The sequence below is a fragment of the Oncorhynchus mykiss genome, chromosome 17, assembly GCF_057628025.1.
Source record: "Oncorhynchus mykiss isolate SJ-2025 chromosome 17, ASM5762802v1, whole genome shotgun sequence".
Taxonomy (NCBI): Eukaryota; Metazoa; Chordata; class Actinopteri; order Salmoniformes; family Salmonidae; genus Oncorhynchus; species Oncorhynchus mykiss.
Genome location: NC_143038.1, coordinates 36,894,326 through 36,914,348, shown reverse-complemented (window position 1 = coordinate 36,914,348; position 20,023 = coordinate 36,894,326). Strand labels below are relative to the sequence as shown.

The 20,023-nt window shown below is 41.8% G+C and overlaps 1 protein-coding gene across 8 annotated transcripts in view; it reads left to right on the top strand.

Moving 5' to 3' along the window:
* LOC110494081 (uncharacterized) overlaps positions 1-20,023 on the top strand; it is a 56,835-nt gene that overhangs the window by 22,838 nt on the left and 13,974 nt on the right. For 5 of the 8 annotated variants that reach the window (XR_016487914.1, XR_016487915.1, XR_016487916.1 and 2 more), the window contains one exon: positions 1,522-2,608. Coding sequence is in view for 2 of the 8 variants with exons in the window: in XM_090205443.1 (XP_090061569.1) it covers positions 1,522-1,688 (167 nt within the window). In the remaining 6 variants the exon portion in view is untranslated. Of the gene's footprint in view, positions 1-1,521; positions 2,609-20,023 lie in introns of those variants that run through there. The other 3 variants (XR_016487917.1, XM_090205443.1, XM_090205442.1) reach the window with 1 other exon arrangement.

The following is a 20,023-nucleotide window of genomic DNA, read 5'->3' as shown; positions in this document are numbered from 1 at the left end:
CAATTAAGCGCCGTCCACGGGGTATGACATGGTGTTCCAAAATGGAGTGATAGCCTTCCTTCTTCAAGATCTCTTTTACCCTGTACAAATCTTCCATTTTACGACCACCAAAGCACCCTCAGACCATCACATTGCCTCCACCATGATTGACAGATGGCGACAAGCACTCCTCCAGCATCATCACATTTTTTCTGCGTCTCACGAATGTTCCTCTTTGTCATCCGAACTTAGATTTGTCTGTCCACAACACTTTTTTCCAATCTTCCTCTGTCCAGTGTGTGTTTTTTGCCAATCTTAATATTTTATTTTATTGGCCAGTCTGAAATATGGCTTTTTCTTTGCAACTCTGCCTAGAAGGCCAGCATCCCGGAGTCGCCTCTTCACTGTTGACGTTGAGACGGGTGTTTTGCGGGTACTATTTAATGAAGCTGCCATTTGAGGACACGTGAGGCGTCTGGTTCTCAAACTAGACACTCTAATGTACTTGTCCTTTTGCTCAGTTGTACGCCGGGGCCTCCCACTCCTCTTTCTATTCTGGTTAGAGCCAGTTTGCACTGTTCTGTGAAGGGAGTAGTACACAGCGTTGTACGAGATCTTTTCTTGGAAATGTCTCACATGGAATAGCTTTCTTTTTTCAGAACAAGAATAGACTGACGAGTTTCAGAAGAAAGGTCTTTGTTTCTGGCCATTTTGCCCCAGATACTCAACAAGTCTAAAGAAGGCCAGTTTTATTGCTTCTTTAATCAGGACAACGGTTTTCAGCTGTGCTAACATAATTGATAAACTTGGATTAGCTAACACAACGTGCCATTGGAACACAGGAGTGATGGTTGCTGATAATGGGCCTCTGTATGCCTATGTAGATATTCCATAAAACAATCTGCCGTTTCCAGCTACAATAGTCCTTTACAACATTAACAATGTCTACACTGTATTTCTGATCAATTTGATGTTGTTTTATTGGATGGAAAATGTACTTTTCTTTTTAAAAAAGGACATTTCTAAGTGACCCTAAATTTTTTGAACGCTAGTATACGTTTAGCATACACACTGACATTCTTAAGTTTATAACGTATCCCTAATGACATGTTAGGGTGGAATGTTCCATTTCTCAACAGGAAAAGCATGGTTATGTTATTGTAGATAGAAAGGTTATACTTACAATGACTATCCCCCAACTGGAGACCGGTTCCATTTGCTATATAACACATAACCTGAGAGTAGGACCAGGGTGATGGGTTGCTTGGGAAGAGAGGTGTGATTATTAAAATCTTCTAATATAAAACACCTCATCCTCCACCCAATCAAGCATAGTTACCTGCTTTGGTCCACATCAATATTTCATAAGCACCGAGGGTTACAGCTCGTAATGGCATAGTCTCAGCACTGTCTAGTAACAATCCACAAACCTAACAATCTGATGCATTCTGTAGTACAGAGACATTATTAGCTAAATGTAAGAAAGTGTTTGACCTGGGGAAAACCCCATCATGTTCATGTCCTCTTTTTTTCCCTCTTCAGGTCTGTGGGGTCGTCAGAGTCCAGGCAGGTTTCATATGTACTCTTCTTGGCTTCACCCTGTGGAAGCCGGGCCTTGTTGGAGCGGAGAGGTCGGGGAGAGGTTACTAGCACTTTCACCTGCCTCAAAGTCTGCTACCACCCAGAGGATGCCCACAGACACAATAGCTGTGAGTCCCAGGATGAGCAGAGTGCCCCTACTTTGTTGCAGGAGTAACATCTTCTTCCTGCTCTGCTGCATGCTTGCAGTGGGAGGCGTGGATCCAGGTGTCTTTTCCTAAGAACTTTACATCTGTTACGGGGGTGAGGGCGATCTGATGTGGTCCGTTCCACCTGGGTTTTAAAGGTTCTTTACCTCTGTGGTGCCTCCTGCCCATTACCCAACTTCCAGACTGGAGATCGCAATGTGGACGGTCATCTGGGAGGGTCTGGGCATCAGAGACCTGTGAGCGAACAGCTCGGAAACAGTTAGTCAGAGAGCTAAACAGTACTTCATCATAGTGTCATCCAACAGATGCAGATCTGGGATAGCACATGGAGGGGATGCTGGGGTTCTCATAGGCCTTGCCAAATCAATTTGCATATTTTACTAATGGGCCCCAGGGAACTGGTAGTCAAGACTAAGAAGTGGGTACTCGTTTTCCTGCATTGTGTTCTTGGCAAATCGGTGCATGTAGTACGTTTTCTGCATGCACTGACCGTTCACTTTTTGGACACATGACTCACACCGTGATACATGCTTCCAAGGTAACCCAACAGTGTCGGTGGCAAATCGTAAAACCCTCCCCATATGTAGCCAACAGAGTATGAAATTGATATAATTGGTTACAGTAATCAACCACTTATTAGAGTAGCTTGTTATTGGCTGGAGTACACAACAGTGCTTTCTCTCTCAGCCCTGGGGAGGAAACCCTCCCTAACCAGGGAGCTCAATGGATTCTTACCAACATTTAATTAGTTTCAGAAACCACCTACAGAATGACATTTCTATGAGGGCATAGGAATGTGTAGGAATAGCTTTGCTTTACTGCCCACCTACATTTCTTCAGAAGGAAAAAAATAAAAATAAACTAATTACAACCCTTGATAACTCATAAGGAAATCATTTTATCCCATAAGGGAATTGAATAAAAAGTCAAATAGACTAGAGACAGGAGTTTCTCACACCACTTATGCACTATTGGTGAGTAGCTCACCTGCCCCTCCCTTTGTGATTTCTTCAAAGTTCAGTGGCAGTACCCTGTCTCTCTCCATCTCGCCTGTCCGAATTAGAATAAGAGCTATTTGATGAGTCACTTTGTAATTATCAACGTTTACATATTATATTTATAGGTACGACCTAAACAGGCCAAATGATCATCATCATCATCTCCTCCATCATCATCCAGTGAAAGAGCATTAGGAAAACCATAGGGACATTGTGATTCAAAGTGTTCCAGTGATTTAATGTATTTAAATTCTTGACGAAGGTTCTGATATCTTGGCGATTATATTTTTGGGCGGAAGCTATGCCAATCTTTGTCTGAGACTTTAATTCCCAAATCTTTTTAGACAGTCATGCAGTGCTTTTAACCTTATCTTTATCAAATGGTCCGTAAGGGGACCACTCTGAACTTCTCTGAGTACGTCTACCCCACTTACGTACTTCTAAAATTCACCCGGATCAGCACTTTCACTGATGATTTTGGAGTGTTTATCTCCCATGATTTCTAATTGTCTTCTTACTCTTGTATTATTACACCAAATCTCTAGTAACCCATACACATCTAGTAACCCATACACATCTAGTAACCCATACACATATACACACATACAACTCGATCTTTCTTTATCCAACCACGTCTCTTAATAGACATAATTCTATCTGACCATCTATCTGACCATCACTTCCTCTCTATTCTCAACCTGTCCTATTGCCAACCAAACTATTAGTCAGATTTCTGTTATTACCTTCAACTTTCTCCTCTCATGCAGGCAAACCAATTCCTACTACCAATATATTCAATTGTTGGCCAACCAATTCCTACAGATACATAATTCGACTGTTTACTTTCTTGTGGGCTATCCAATCCCTGCTAATAATGTTAAAAACGGTATATTTTACCAACTTCATTAGACATAATCAATCCTTCTCACTTCCTTAACCCTCTGTGTACAAATCTATTGTATATACAGTATATACTGACCCAACAGTTTTTATACTGACCCAACAGAATTCACCTGCAAGTGTAGAGAAACCAATCCCTATCTATATACTGATCCAACACTATTCACGTGATTGTAGGAAGACCAATCCCTACTATTGGAGACACGAACCCCTGTGCTCCCGTTGGTCAATGTTATTCAGCCAGATTCATTATTATAGGGAAATAGTTCTGCCAAATTGAACCCCAAAATGTTGTGGATGAGGAGGACAAGCGATCTTTCACTCTTAAGGCTCTGCTGGAAAACAGACAGCCCCTGAGAGATGTTTGAATAAGGTCTCTTACCTTTTTTCTTTTTGTTGTGGCCAGAGGGATGTCTGGGTCCAAGTCGAGCGAAACGAATCAAAAAGTCAGGTTGCTCTCTTCCCGTGTCACAGCACCAAATGTTGTGGAAGACTCGATCTACAGGTTAGGCAGAGACTAATTTAAAGTTTGATAGGGACTATTTAATACAACAGCTGCAAGGTAGATCCCTCTCGAATCTCATTCATGGAAGGAGCTCAAAGAGTAAATGGTTACCTTTTATATAGCGGGAGGTGATCAAGCGATCATATTGTTTACACAAGTTATTTGTACAGTTCCAGAACACAATGTGTTAGGGGTGTAGACATAACAGAAGTCCATGAAATGCATAACATCACAGTTCAACGCAGAACGGAGCAGAAACCTTGAGAAGTTACAACAGCTCACCCAAATAGGAATAGAGCCAGAGCATCCACTCCCCTCGCTGCAACTGATCCCATACTCGTATACTCTTACCGTGCCAATCGCCGCTGTACCTCGCTGACTTGGATATTTTATTTTCACATTGTCCTTGACAGATTGGCTTCGGAAATGATGGTGGATTACGTAACCAGGCTAGCGCAGTACAGCTCGGCACAGTAGTTTGAAAAGTGTATTTGTCCAATTGGCAGCTGTTCCAGAATCTTGAACACGTATAAAACCAACACTCAGGGCTCAAAGTGATAGTGGAAATACTGAAGCAGCTCACAGGGGAATGCACTTTGGCTTGTCAGGGAGTGTTTTTGCTGATGAGTGACGGAATTTAATCCCATCTCATAGTAACATACTGCAGTGCATCATGAGAGGTGCAGTCTTTAATAATCGTTAATAATTTGACTAATATACCCATGATTCGATTCTGAAAAGGCCTTGTGTTGACATGTCGAGACCCACATTCTAAGTCTGTTATACGGTTAAGCTGATCTATGCAGAATATTGAATATTATGTACATATACATTGATCATAGATTTGGCAACTTGACATTTTGTACATCCTTTACATGTATGTCTTAGTAACCCCTTGCAAATCCCGAATGCATTCATCTTTTTCATACCAATTTTATTTTCACGCTTGAAAAAAGTTTCTAAAGTACTTTCATGGGGGCGATGGGGAAAAAACAAGCAAACGCAGATTTGACTTTAAAGGGAAAGACTAAAACAACCAAAAAGAACACAAGACAAACACTTTTTCTAGACTAGATCAAGGAGGAACAGAGAAAAAGGTTTAGTTTAAATCAATACCAGTAGACATGGGACTAACTCACTCATCCACTGAGAAAGTCTGCAGGCAGAGCAATCAATGCCAGAGTATGGCTCTGCTCTCACACATAAATCAAATCAAATTTAATTGGTCACATACACATATTTAGCAGAGGTTATTGCGGGTATAGCAAAATGCTTGTGTCCCTAGCTCCAACAGTGCAGTAGTATCTAACAATTCACAGCAGTACACACAAATCTAAAAGTAAAAGAATGGAATTAAGAAATATATGAATATTAGATTGAGCATTGTCGGAGTGGAAATGACAAAAATTCAGTAGAATAGAATACAGTATATACATATGAGATGAGTAAAGCAGTATATAAACATTATTAAAGTAACTAGTGTTCCATTATTAAAGTGGCCAGTGATTCCATGTCTATGTATATAATGCAGCAGCCTCTAAAGTGCAAGGTTGAGTAACCGGGTGGAAGCCGGATAGTGATATCTATTTAACAGTCTGATGGCCTTGAGATAGAAGCTGTTTTTCAGCCTCTCAGTCCCAGCTTTGATGCACCTGTACTGACTTCGCCTTCTGAATGATACCTGGGCCTGAACAGGCTCGGGTGGTTGATGTCCTTGATTATCTTTTTGGCCTTCCTGTGACATTGGGTGCTGTAGGTGTCCTGGAAGGCAGGTAGTTTGCCCCTGGTGATGCATTGGACAGACCGCATCACACTCTGTAGAGCCCTGCGGTTGCGAGCGATGCAGTTGCCGTACTAGGCGGTGATACAGCCCGACATTATGCTCTCAATTATGCATCTGTTAAAGTTTGAAGGTTTTATGGACAAAGCCAAATTTCTTCAGCCTCCTGAAGTTGAAGAGGCGCTGTTGCACCTTCTTCACCTCACTGTCTGTGTGAGTGGACCATTTCAGATCGTCAGTGATGTGTACGCCGAGGAATTTTAAGCTTTCCACCTTCTCCACTGTGGACCCGTCGATGTGGATAGGGGTGTGCTCCCTCTGCTATTTCCTGAGGCCCACTATCAGCTCCGTTGTTTTGTTTGACGTTGAGTGAGAGGTTATTTTCCTGGCACCGCTCTCACAGGGCCCTCACCTCCTCCCAGTAGGCCTACTAATGTTGTGTCATCTGCAAACTTGGTGATTGAGTTGGAGGCGTGCGTGGCCACACAGTCGTGTGTGAACAGGGAGCACAGGAGGGGGCTGAGCACTCACCCTTGTGGGGCCCCTGTGTTTAGGATCAGCGAAGTGGAGGTTTTGTTTCCTACCCTCACCACATAGGGGCAGCCAATCAGGAAGTCCAGGACCCAGTTGCACAGGGCGGGGTTCAGACTCAGGGCCCTGAGCTTAATGAGGAGCTTGGAGGGTACTATGGTGTTAACTGCTGAGCAAAAGTTAATGAACAGCATTCTTACATAGGTGTCATTTAGTTCCATTACCTTTGCTTGGGTACAGGAAACAATGGTGGACATCTTGAAGCATGAGAGGACAGCAGACTGGGATAGGGAGAGATTGAATATGTCCGTAAACACTCCAACCAGCTTATCTGCATGCTCTTGGGATGCGACTAGGGATGCCTTGCGAGGGTTAACACGCTTCAATGTCTTACTCACGTCGGCCACCATACCTTTTCACAACACAACGGATTGGCTCAAATGCATTAAGAAGGAAAGAAATTCCACAAAATATATTTTATCAAGGCACACTTGTTAATTGAAATGCATTCCAGGTGACAACCTCATGAATCTGGTTGAGAGAATGCCAAGAGTGTGCAAAGCTGTCATCAAGGCAAAGAGTGGCTACTTTGAAGAATCTAAAATATATTTTGATCTGGTTAACAATGTTTGGGCTACTACATGAATCCATATGGGATATTTCATAGTTTTGATGTCTTCACTATTATCCTACAATGTAGAAATAGTCAAAATAAAGAAAAACCCTTTTGACTGGTACTATATGTCTCGTGTCTGAGCCGTTGAATTGCAACTCCACTTTGTCTCTGTACTGACTTTCTGCCTGTTTGATTGTAAAGCGGAGGGAATAACTACACAGTTTGTATTCCCAGTCCCCTTGCCATGGTTAAATGAGATGGTTTGCGCTTTCAGTTTTGTGCGAATGCTGCCATCTTGGGTAGGTTTTAATAGTCACAGTGGGTACAACATCTCCTGTACACTTCCTGAAGCAACCATATGCGTGTATTCGTCAATGTTATTCTCAGAAGCTACCCGGAACATATCCCAGTCAGTGTTATCAAAACAATCTTGAAGCATGGATTCCGATTGGTCAGACCAGCGTTAAATACACCTTAGCACGGATACTTCCTGTTTGAGTTTCTGCCTATAGGAAGGGAGGAGCAAAATGCAGTCGTGATCAGATTTGCCAAAGGGAGGGCGGGGGAGGGCCTTGTAGGCTTTTCGAAAAGTTGAGTAGCAGTGGTCCAATGTTTTTCCAGAGCGAGTACTACATTCAATGTGTTGGTAGAACTTCGGTAGCATTTTCCTCAAATTGGCTTTCTTAAAATACCCAACTACAATAAATACACCCTCAGGATATGTGCTTTCCAGTTTGCATAAAGTCCAGTGTAGTTCTTTGAGGGCCGTCGTATATCGGCTTGAGGGGGAAGATACACGCCTGTGACTATAACCGAAGAGAATTCTCTTGGGAGGTAATACGGTCGGCATTTGATTGTGAGGTATTCTAGGTTGGGTGAACAAAAGGACTTGAGTTTCTATATGTTATCACAATCACACCATGAGTAGTTCATCATGAAACATACACCCCCGCCTTTCTTCTTCGCGGAGAGTTCTTTATTCCTGTCTGTGCGATGTACTGACAACCCAACTGGCTGTATGGATGGGGACTGTATATCCAGAGAGAGCCATGTTTTCGTGAAACAGAGTGTTACAATCCCTGATGTCTCTCTGGAAGAAGATCCTCGCCCTGAGCTCGTCTACTTTATTATTCAGAGACTGAACATTATCGAGTAATAACCTTGGAAGTGGTAGATGGTGTGTACGCCTCCTGAGTCAGGCTAGAAGTTCACTCTGAATACCTCTTCTCTGCCGGCTGTGTTTTGGGGCAACCTCTGGAATAAGTTCAATTTCACTGGGGGGTACGAACAAAGGATCCAATTGGGGAAAGTCGTATTCCTGGTCGTAATGCTGGTGAGTTACCACCGCTCTGCTATCCAAACGTTCTGTCCGGCTGTATGTAATAACACAAAAACAATTATTGGCTAATAATGTAAGACATAACACAAAAAAATTAAATACTGCAAAGCTGCTTCTGAGCTAGAAGCAGAGCTGCCATATCTGTCGGCGTCATCTTAGAAATACACTTTAAGCTTAGAAACGGATAAGAAAGAACACAGCCCTCCCTTATTTTCAGGGAAATCAGCTTTAGGTTAAGAAGATGTTTCAAAGTAGGCATGAGTTGCCACCACAAACATTTTAAGAAACATATTTGTTCCATTGGCAACCCTGCACATCTCAATGTAATACATTTCTATGCTCAAAATGAAGTTGATTTAGAAATGTGCACACTCAAATTGTAGTTGACATAGTCGAAAGCAACCATCCCAATTTGGGCCCGGTTTCCCAAAGAATCTTAAAGCTAAATTAAACTTTAGAACCTTTGTAGTAGCATTGTTAAATCTCAGAACTGTTTCCCCAAAACATTGTTATAGCATTGCACTTGAAAACACTCGTAATCGAATGCCTCATTCACATTAACCAGAAGCACTCCGTTACGTTGAGCCAGATGTCATTCATTTGAATGGGGACCATCCCCAACGGAATGAAAATGCAATGCCCCCTTGCGGTTGAAGACTCCATTGTGAAACAGACACTGCTTACTTTTAATTTTTCTAAACTCTTCGTCTTCTTCAGTCTGGCCAGAGTCCGTCGAAGAAGTGGAAGTTACCAAACCACAGAACAAAATGAAAATGTGAGGTATTAGAGGATGGGTTTATGGGATAACTATGTTAATAGTATGGTAAAAATAATAAGCATTGGCTGTCATGCCAAATATACTTTCTGACTGTTGCCTCACATTATTGTTTATTGTGATGGTAATGTTTTGTTTTTGATGATAATTATTAGGTAGAGGTCGCTAAGTGGTATATTCAACCTAGTCTAACCTTGAGACACTTGAGACATGGATTGTGTTTGTGTGCCATTCAGCGGGTGAATGAGCAAGTCAAAAGATTTTAGTGCCTTTGAACAGGTTAAGGTAGTACAGTACTGTAGGTGCCAGGCTCAACGGTTTGTGTCAAGAACTGCAACGCTGCTGGGTTTTTCATGTTCATGAGTATCCCGTATCAAGAATGGTCCACCACCCAAAGGACATCCAACCAACTTGACACAACTGTAGGAAGCATTGGAGTCAACATGGGCCAGCATTCCTGTGGAATTAAATATTAGGAAGGTGTTTAATGTTTTGTATTTTGCAATCTCCCTAAAATGAAATGCGTAGGTGATAATATCTCCCTAGGAGCTGATCTGTTATCAGTATTGTGAAATAATTATAATGTAAAGGAAATATTTGAATGAAGTAGGGTGATCCAGGACCTGCGCTCCCTTTCTTTCGATCCTGTCAGTATAGATGCACTAAGCGACTGCTCTCACTGCGGGCCATTTTGGGAAATGCATGTTGCATCTTCGGCTGTTGTAAGAAAGATGCATTGTTAAAACACTCATAAACCTAAGTTCCCTTTCCATCGCTATTAGGAAATCGGGCCCTGGTTTTAATCAGTTAAGTGTCCTCAGTGCAGTACCGTGTGACATTTTAACAAGTCACCAATAGGTGGAGCAAGTCAGTTGAGTGTTAAATTAATACACATCTTCTGATTCATTCAGGTGTCTTCAAACACAGGGATGCTAAATGTTGCATGGAGAATCTGGAGACTCAAATATTCAGAGCTGTCGAGTTGGAATTCTCTCATCTGGCATCCATGCTCGAGTTTCCGCTGACTTCCTTTGAAAATAATAAATTATATTGGGAAGCTTGTTTTGGGACGGATATATTAGGAGAAATCACTGAGAGAGTTGTGTATGTTTAGTGAGGACCTCATACTGGGCCTGTATCGTATTCTAATGATGCTGCCTGCCTCAATCAGTATCAAGCCATCGCTGGAGAGGAATGAAAGTTAATTCTGAGCCTTACTCTGCTGCCCTCTCTCTGTCACCATCTCCCTCACTCTTTTTGTCTAACACTGCAGAGCACAACCCATCCTTTCCCACATGAAATTAGCTTATTCCCTCCCAGAGTTTGCACTCTGTCTTCCATTGTCATGCACAATGCTCCCTAATTATCCCCCAGCATTGTGTCCAACAAAAAAAGTATTTGTGAAGGTATTCATAGCTATGAAGCAAGGGAATATTGGAGAAAACAGGAACAGAAACAACAAAGTTAATGGCATGAAAGGATGTCCTCGACATAAACATTGCCTGTGGAGACCGGTGCGTGAGTGGGCTGTGGTCTCCTTTGTTCCAACATCTTCCACAAATAACAGAGGCCACCTCGTGGTTTAATCAAACGTTTGTTTTCTAATGTGTAAATAAGCAATACTATAATAAGATCTAGCCCATCTTCTGGATATTTATCTTCCTCAGTAGCTAATTAAGTAAGGGATAATTAACGAGGGGCTATGCATTCTATGGGAAATAATTAACGATGTGGAAGGTTTGTTGGATTCAACGGAGTTCAACAGAGTTTGTAAACTTCCACGGAGTTCCATTATTTTCCAGAGTATGCATAGAGCCTCGAGTTGATTGTCCCTTTTATACCATGGCTATAACTTAACACATTTGCCACTAGAAATGTGTTCATTTGCTATAATTTAACACATTTGCCACTAGAAATGTGTTCATTTGCTATAATTTAACACATTTGCCACTAGAAATGTGTTCATTTGCCATTCTAAATGTGTTCAACATCCACTGAAGTAGCTAGCAAGTTTACTAGATAGCTACAGTAGTTGCCTTGGTAACCAAACCAGCAGTCCAAGCTTGCTATTGCGAAAATTGAATTCAACAATGCCAGTAATGTTTTCAATTCGAATTTTGCTTTCAAAAGCAGCTCAAAAATAGAACATGTAAAAATGAACTATAGCCATTGAATTCTACCGTGCAGATATACCATGCAATATATGGAAATAATGCATGCTCTAAAATGCCCTTCAAGCCAATTAGAAACGAGTATTCAACAATGCCATGGTATAGACCCAGTCGGTATTAGATAGAACATTGCAGTCCCGCCCGCTTGTGGGGAAAACAACCTGTGGTTACCTAGATTACCCCATTGGCTCACAGCAAATATTTGGCCTTTTTCAAACACAATTTTATTTTTGTCAGCTTGTTTTAGTCAATTACAAAACTACATTTAAGAAAAGTACATGTTTAAAGATTACTTTTCGACATTGCCTGCTCCCGAGTGTTCTCACTACTAAGGAAAAAACTAATATTATAGGGCCTCGTGACTTTTTTCAGGACAGTGCTAGCAGTCACATGAGTGAGTACTAGCTAGCCAACCGGAACATTAAGGTAGCCAAGACCAGCAACAGACTATACAGCTACAATAGTGAGTGGCGTTACAAACGGACTGTACTAATAAGCACATTAAATGTCTTACCTGTTGTTACGTTCCCCAGCAAGAAAACCAAAAATGTCGCTCAAACAGAACGGGGAAGTAACAAAGAGTCACTGACCATCAACCAAAATGAAACTGGTGGGGTTTTAGGAGTTCTGAAAGACACTCATGGATGTGTCTGCTGAATGTTCCAGTTGTAACAACAACTAGAACCTGAAAGACCCCCCATCATGAGCACCTACTAAATTTGCCCAAGGAGAGGCAAACAAAAGAAAAACCCACCCCAAACTTAAAGACAGGAAGCAAACCAACAATGATTACCATGGCATAAAAGGGACAATCAACTCAGGGCTCTATGTGTACTCTGGAAAATAATGCAACTCCGTGGAAGGTGAGTTTGTTGAACACAGCTTCCATGTTGTTCATTATTTTCCATAGAATGCATAGCCCCGAGTTGATTTTACCTTACTTATTTTTGATCTCTTTATAAACCTACACTCTTCGGGGAAAAAGGTGCTATCTAGAACCTAAAATGGTTATTTGGCTGCCCCCATAGAAGAGCCCTTTGAAGAACCCTTTTTGGTTCCAGGCAGAACCCTCTGGAACCAAAAAGGGTTCTGGGGAATTTTGCATTTTTGAAACACTTGAAATAGCTTTTTCCTGCAATCGAAAGCTGTAATCGATCATTATGCCTAATTTTATGTATACTTTTCTGCGTAGGTTACATAAGTTACCCTTTTGACTGTTCAATTGTAATTTTAATGAGGGTGTTATTCTGAATGTTGTAAATTACACATCTCAATATACTGCACTAACATGCCTAGGATATTATATGTAAAGTACAATACAGTACATGGGATAACACATATTATCAAAACAGGCACATGTCATGGCATCATAAATAATACACAAATATCATGCTATTACCATAAGATGCCAGATTACATTTAAATCAAGTATTTGTCTGCGTATCTAAGCATATCTCTTGAGTTGTCTGTATCCTCCTGTTTCTTTGCATCTCTGCTAAAATCTGGGTAAAATATTGAAAGGAATGTGTCTTATTCAATACATTTAGTAATTGCTTGCTTTTCTAAAGTCTAGCAACCTTGCCAGCAGGCATGCCAGCTATGATAGTTAGACAAGCTACTCTAATTTGATTGAAAGCTTGAAATGGCTTGGTAGCTAGTTATCATGGTTGGGAGATTGGGAACCTATCTAGCTGGCTAGCTAAAGCCAACTTCATAAAATGGCTAGGTGGCTAGTATTACAGAGAAACAACAAAACATTTTATTTGTATTTATTCATCAATAAGGAATCAATAGGCTGCATTATGATTAAATTATCCATTTAGAAACATACCTCCTTCGAGTTCTGCTCATCACTGGCAGCTATAAATTGAGAATGCTATGTGTTTTACTCCATGGTGCACATTGGAAGGAACCACTTTATAGGGAGAATAGGGGGAGGGTACTCTTTGCCTGGTCCACTCAGTGTGCCCCCTCTCCAAAATACAGCTAACAGACCTTTTTTACAGTAATTATGATAAACCGTGGGCTTAAAAATTACGTTTAGTAATTCATTGAACATCTGAAATGTTTTAAAACAGGACAAATCTGAGGGGGCACGTGCCTTTATGCCCCCTACGGACATGACGCCTCTGATGTTGAAGAGACTGTACAGAGCCATGGTAGAGCTCATCCACATTTAAGACACACAAGAGAAATGAAAATGCACTCAAAAATAGAAAAATAGATTTAAGTGGCTCAGTTCTGCAGGCATTCTGCTCCCCGGACCCATCTTAAACTCAGTGATATGAAAGTGGACACTTTGAGAGTTCAAAGGTTTTCCAGTGATTGTGTTTTACCTGCACTTTGGGAGGTGCGGAATGTGTTTCAGGAAGATGTGCCCGCTGGTAAAGATGGTTTAATTGTTCTTCTGGGCTCCCTGAAACAATAGCCTCAGGCTCTCAGAGGTTCTCTCTTATACTGCATCTCTATATTTTACGGACCAGAAGGTATTTCTAGAAAAACACAGATCGATACAATAGAACATAATACATTATTTAAATTAGTCTATGTTCTCTCTGCTCTGGTCTTTTATCTAGTTTTGTTTGAGAGGTCACATATCAAATCTAATTAACTTTTTTTTTTAAAGGTGAAACAGCAGTGGGGGCGTTGTGAGAAATAATATGTTTAACACCAAACACACACACACACACACACACACACACACACACACACACACACACACACACACACACACACAATGAACACCCATCAGTAAACAGAAGAATGCAGTACACACGTATTTATTCTTGCCAGATAACTTGCAGGATGATTTATATTACTATTGCACTGCATTAAGAATCATTTCATCTGTTGTTTGAAATGGAGAAAGTAAAAGGTCACAGGAAATCAATAGGTGGGACAAACATTAATGACAAATTTTAAAGAATACTATTAGCATGACCGTTATACGAGCTACAACACTCAGAGAGAATTCTCACATGTTTACATTTAAGTCATTTAGCAAATGCTCTTATCCAGAGCATGCATTGTTTTGTACCTCTTCAAAAACACATTTTATTCTATATTTAATCGTGCCTGGCTCCATCAACACACTGACTTATGAACAAAATATTTGAGCAAGTAACAGACATGGAAATTCTCAACCTAGGATTCAAAAGTAGAAGTATACTCAAAACTGCAGCTGCTTTCTGTAGGTTATAAAAACGAGGTATTTTATAACTGAGCGGACAAACGAATCCCTCACACAAACAAAATATAACATAACAAGACAACAAAATGCACAGTCTTGTCTGAGGATCACTTTGGGAGTTTCTCCCAATCCCATAAGAACAGAGAGCAGCTGGGTCCCTTACCCATCTGCAGTAGCACAAAGTGGAGCATGCTACTGAATCTCATTGTGTAAACTACAGCTTGCATCCACTCACACACACACACACACACACACACACTAATGCTTGGGGAAATGTCCACACTCACGTTATGTTTTGCAGCATGTTCTTGCAGCTTACCTGCTGCCTGTCTGTCACCCTCAGAATGGTACCAGCTGTGGTGTGGTGCGGAGGGAGGCACTAGTGTATCCTGTTTGTATGTAAAATCATATTGTATTTGTCACATGCGCCGAATACAACAGGTGTAGGACTTACCGTGAAATGCTTACTCACAAGCCCTTAACCAACAATGCAAAGTTTAAGTAATATTTGCTAAAAAAATAAATAACGACGCTTGTGTAGTAGGATGTGGCATTGATACGTGGTTGCGTGGCTCTGTGACTGTCACCGTGTGGTTAGCTGGACCAGCGAGTGCTGGGAAGAATTCCTTTGCAGAATGTATCACTTTTTATTCAGTTAAATAGAGCTTTAGTTTTTCTCGTTTGGCTGTGATACACTGTTGATCCTCCAGGATGAACAACATATGTGTGGGTTTCTTGTAAATACATTTTGTGATGTCACTCTCCTATCTAAATAGCTGTACACCTGTTGTGTATGAATGTGAACACATAGGACATCCATCAGCATACCTTTACACCATGCACTAACCCATTATAACCTCACACTGGGAGGGAGTGACTTCATGGTCCTCTGAATGCATCCCACAGCCAGCCATTAGGGATGAGTTGGCAAGGGTGCACACACATATACACACACACACCACAGGTTGGTGGCACCTTAACTGGGGAGAACAGGCTCATGGTAATGGCTGGAGTGGAATAGTTGGAATGGGTTCAAATACCTCGAACACATGGTTTCCAGGTGTTTGATGCCATTCCATTTGCTCCATTCCGGCCATTATTATGAGCCGTCCTCCCCTCAGCAGCCTCCTGTGACACACACACACACACACCCAGCCGATACAGTGAGTGAGTAATCCCCTGTCTACTACCACAGGGCTGCAGGCCACGGCACAGTAGACCTCATTCCAACACTGACCTTTTTACTCACTTTTAAATTACAGTAAGCCACAGCAAGGCCGACATTTCCCCTGCTGAGGGGAGACCTGCTGCCCTGTATTTACTGTATCCAATGTGTTTTTCCAGTACGGCAGACAGAGCGATAAAAAAGCAATTGAACCTCATAGAGGGATTAGGGCTGCCCACAGCACCGCTTTAATCAGAGAACAGTAGAGCCTAAAATATATGATTCCCTGCAGATTAAATGAGTCTCTGCAGAGAGATCTGTTCAGTGTGTTAATGGTAATAATAACTGAAAGATGGTTTAAAAAGTACCCGGCTGGATCGAGGCTCTACAGGCCTGCATGTTGTATCTAACATAGACATTTGAATTCTATGGTTGCGTATTTACACCCTGACATCTGTACAGTGTGTGATGTTGGTCCTATATCTATGTTTTGAATCCCACCCTACTGGTGTAACGTTGATCTTTTTTTGTTTGTATTTGTTTTTGTGGCCCTTGACTTGCAGAGCATCCCACAAGATTGTGTGATGATTGTGGGTTCCACGCCCTTTCATTTTACAGTGTGTCTCTGTTTATTAATTGTTTCCTTTATTTGACTAGAGGACACGTTCACTTTTACAATAACAACCTGAAATGTGCCGTAATGCCAAGGTGAGTACAGATAATTACATTTCAAAAGTGCATTGCCTTGTAGGGATACCCGTTGTCAAATGTACAGGCTTTCAATTCAGTTTCATTATTCCTCGTGGGTGCTTCCTCGTGTGGATAGTGTTGTCATGGTGAGCCCGGCTGTTGTGTTCAGTAATGTGGGGTTCTAGCTCAGTTGAGTATTAAATCAGTCGCTTTAAGAATGTATCACGTGAAGGGTAGGTGCACAGGTGCACAATGTTTTTTATATGAGTTGCTAACAAGTTGATCTAAAGTAAAGAAGTTCAGTTTAATTCCACAACAAGCCTCTGTGCATCTGTAGCACTGGGTTGAAGGAATGACTTCTGATAGAGTGGTACACATTAGTAGTAGTACATTGACACATTAATCATATAAACCAAATAGAGAACCATAAATCTGAGGCCCCGTATTTAAAAAAAAAAAAAGTGTCTCAGAGTAGGAGTGCTGATCAGTGGAGGCTGGTGGGTGGAGCTATAGGAGGATGGTCTCATTGTAATGGCTGGAATGGAATACATGGAACAGTATCAAACACATCAAACATATGGAAACAACATTTATTCCATTCCAGCCATTACAATGATTCCGCTCTCTTATACCTCCTCCCACCAGCCTCCTCTGGTGCTGATCAAGGAACATGTCCTCCCTGTCTATGTAATCTTATTCATTATGATCTATAATGGAAAACAGTTCCTACACCAGCACTCCTACTCTAAATACGGGGACACTGGGCATGTGCACTGTGAAACCACAATAATTCATCAAACACCTACCAGGACACGGCACCAGCTGAAAAGAGACCATGCCCCCGTGGCCCCTTTCTCCGAGGGTTCATAAGTTTTGACCCACTTTCAAGTTTCAAGTTTTGTCACGTGTACAAGTACAGTGAAATGCCTTTCTTGCATACTCTAAACCCAACAATGGAGTAATCAATATAAATGTAGTACTAAAAATAACTAAAAGGTAGAACAAAAACACAAGAAATAAGAAGAACACAACAAAGTAAGTAAGTTATATGCAGGGTCAGTTCCAATACCATATTTACATTGTGCTGGGATACTAGAGTGGTAGAGGTAGATATGTATAGGGGTAAGGTGACTAGGCATTAGGATATATGATAAACAGAGTGGGAGCAGCGTATTTGATGATCATATGTGAGTGTGTATGCTTGTGTGTAGAGTCCGTATTAATGTGTGTCCATGTTATTTGTGTGAGTAAATGAAGTGTGTGTGTGTGTGTTCATAGTATTTGATATAAAAATATTTTATGTAAAAATTAAATACAAGGCTCAACTCAGACAGGCTTATCAGAGTCGTGTCGTCAGCAAACTTGATAATGGTGTTGGAGTCACGTGTGGCGATGCAGTTGTGGGTGAACAGGGAGTACAGGAGGGGACTAGGCACGCACACCTGTGGGTCCCCCGTGTTGAGGGTCTGCGTGGTGGAGGTGATACTCTCACCACCTAGGCTCGGCCCATCAGGAAGTCCAGGATCCAGTTGCAGAGGGAGGTGTTCAGTCCCAGGCTTGTAAGAGTGACGAGCTTTAAGGAGAAAATGGTGTTGAACGCTGAGTTGCAGTCAATGAACAGGATTCACAAATAGGTATTCCTTTTATCTAGGTGGGTCAGGGCAGTGTGGAGTGTAATTGAGATTGCGTCATCTATGGATCTGTTGGGGCGGTATGCAAATTGGAGTGGGTCTAGGGTGTCTGGGATGATGGAGTTGATGTGTGCCATAACCAGCCTCTCAAAGCACTTCATGATTTCAGATGTGAGTGCTACAGGAAGGTAGTCATTGTGGCATTAAGGCTTAGAGGTCTTGAGAACAGGAATTGTGGTGGTCAGTTTAATAAGACATGGGGGATTACAGACTGGGACAAGGAGAGGTTGAAAATTACCTTGAATATGCCTGCCAGCTGTTCTGTGCCTTGGAGAGCGAAATCACCCAGTCTGGGTCGGTGGTGGCACGGTGTTGTTATTGTCGAAGCGTACATAAAATGCATTGAGTTCGTCTGGTAGAGAGGCATCATTGAGCAGATCACGGCTGGGTCTTCCTTTGAAATCCGTAATGGACTGTAGCCCCTGCCACATACGGTGGGCGTCGGAGCCTGTGTAATTTGATTCCACCTTATTCCTATATTGTCCTTTTGCTCGTTTCATGACTCTGTGGAGGTCAACGTGGGACTTTTTGTACTTGTTTCTGTCCTCAGCCGTAGCCTCATGGTTGTCTGTGGTAGCCATGTCCTTTAGTTTAGTGCTAACCTCTGTGTTAATCCAGGGCTTTTGATTGTGGAAGCAGGGAGCCTGCATCCCCAGTCAGGTTTACTGCTTCTAGGGGAAGAGGTGGCCAGTTTTCCTTTCACCTTAATCTCAACAGAACTCCCACTCTCTTGCCTCTGTAACGTAGCTGTTTCCTCTTGGATACCCTGAAAATTGGGTCAGAATTATAGAAGAACCCAGGACAAATGAGTCAAAGTTGAGGCCAGAATTGAGGTAAGAAACTGCCGATCTGATGTTAAGAAGTTATTGTCAGTTATAAGAAACAATAGCGGTGGCGCAGCAGTCTAAGGCACAGTGCTTGAGGCGTCACTACAGACCCAGGTTCGATCACAGGCTGTGTCACAGCTGGCCGTGACCGGGAGTCCCATAGGGTGGCGCACAATTGGCCCAGTGTCGTTTGGGTTAGAGGAGGGCTTGGCCGGGGGAGCCTTACCTAGCTCATCGCGCTCTAGCGATTTCATGTGGCGGGCCTGGCGCCTGCAGGTTTTCGTCAATTGAATGGTGTTTCCTCCAACACATTGGTGCAGCTGGCTTCGGGGTTAAGTGGGCGGGTGTTTCGGAGGACGCATGACTCGCCTCTCCCGAGTCCATTGGGGAATTGCAGCAATGAGGCAAGTTTGAAATTGGGGAGAAAAAGCGGATAAAAAAACAATTATAATGACAAAAAAAAACATTTGATATCGGCTACAATCACAAAATAGCAAAGTTGGGTTGGAGCTCGCAAAACGGCGGCCGTATAAGACGCCGCCATCAGCGCAATTGTTTGGGCTGCCGTCGAGTTTCCCAGAAAATATCAAATGGATCCAACACATCTTATGTTTTATGCATTCATAATTGACAAGCTTGCATGTAAGATTTACAAAAGAAGTAGTATACTGCACCTAAATAAATGCCTTTTACAAGAGCGGTTAAATGTGCTTTTTGTTTTCCGTGTTTTAATCATATTTGAACGTTGTAACACTAACCTCTCTCCCCAAACTCCTTCCCAGAACTTGTTTTCAAACGGTTGTGCGATAAATGCACAGTGGGTACTGTGTATCCCAATAATACAGTGGGGCAAAAAAGTATTTAGTCAACTACCAATTGTGCAAGTTCTCCCACTTAAAAAGATGAGAGAGGCCTGTAATTTTCATCATAGGTACACTTCAACTATGACAGACAAAATGAGAAAAAAAAATATTTTAATGAATTTAATTTGCAAATTATGGTGGATAATAAGTATTTGGTCAATAACAAATGTTTATCTCAATACTTTGTTATATACCCTTTGTTGGCAATGACAGAGGTCAAACGTTTTCTGTAAGTCTTCACAAGGTTTTCACACA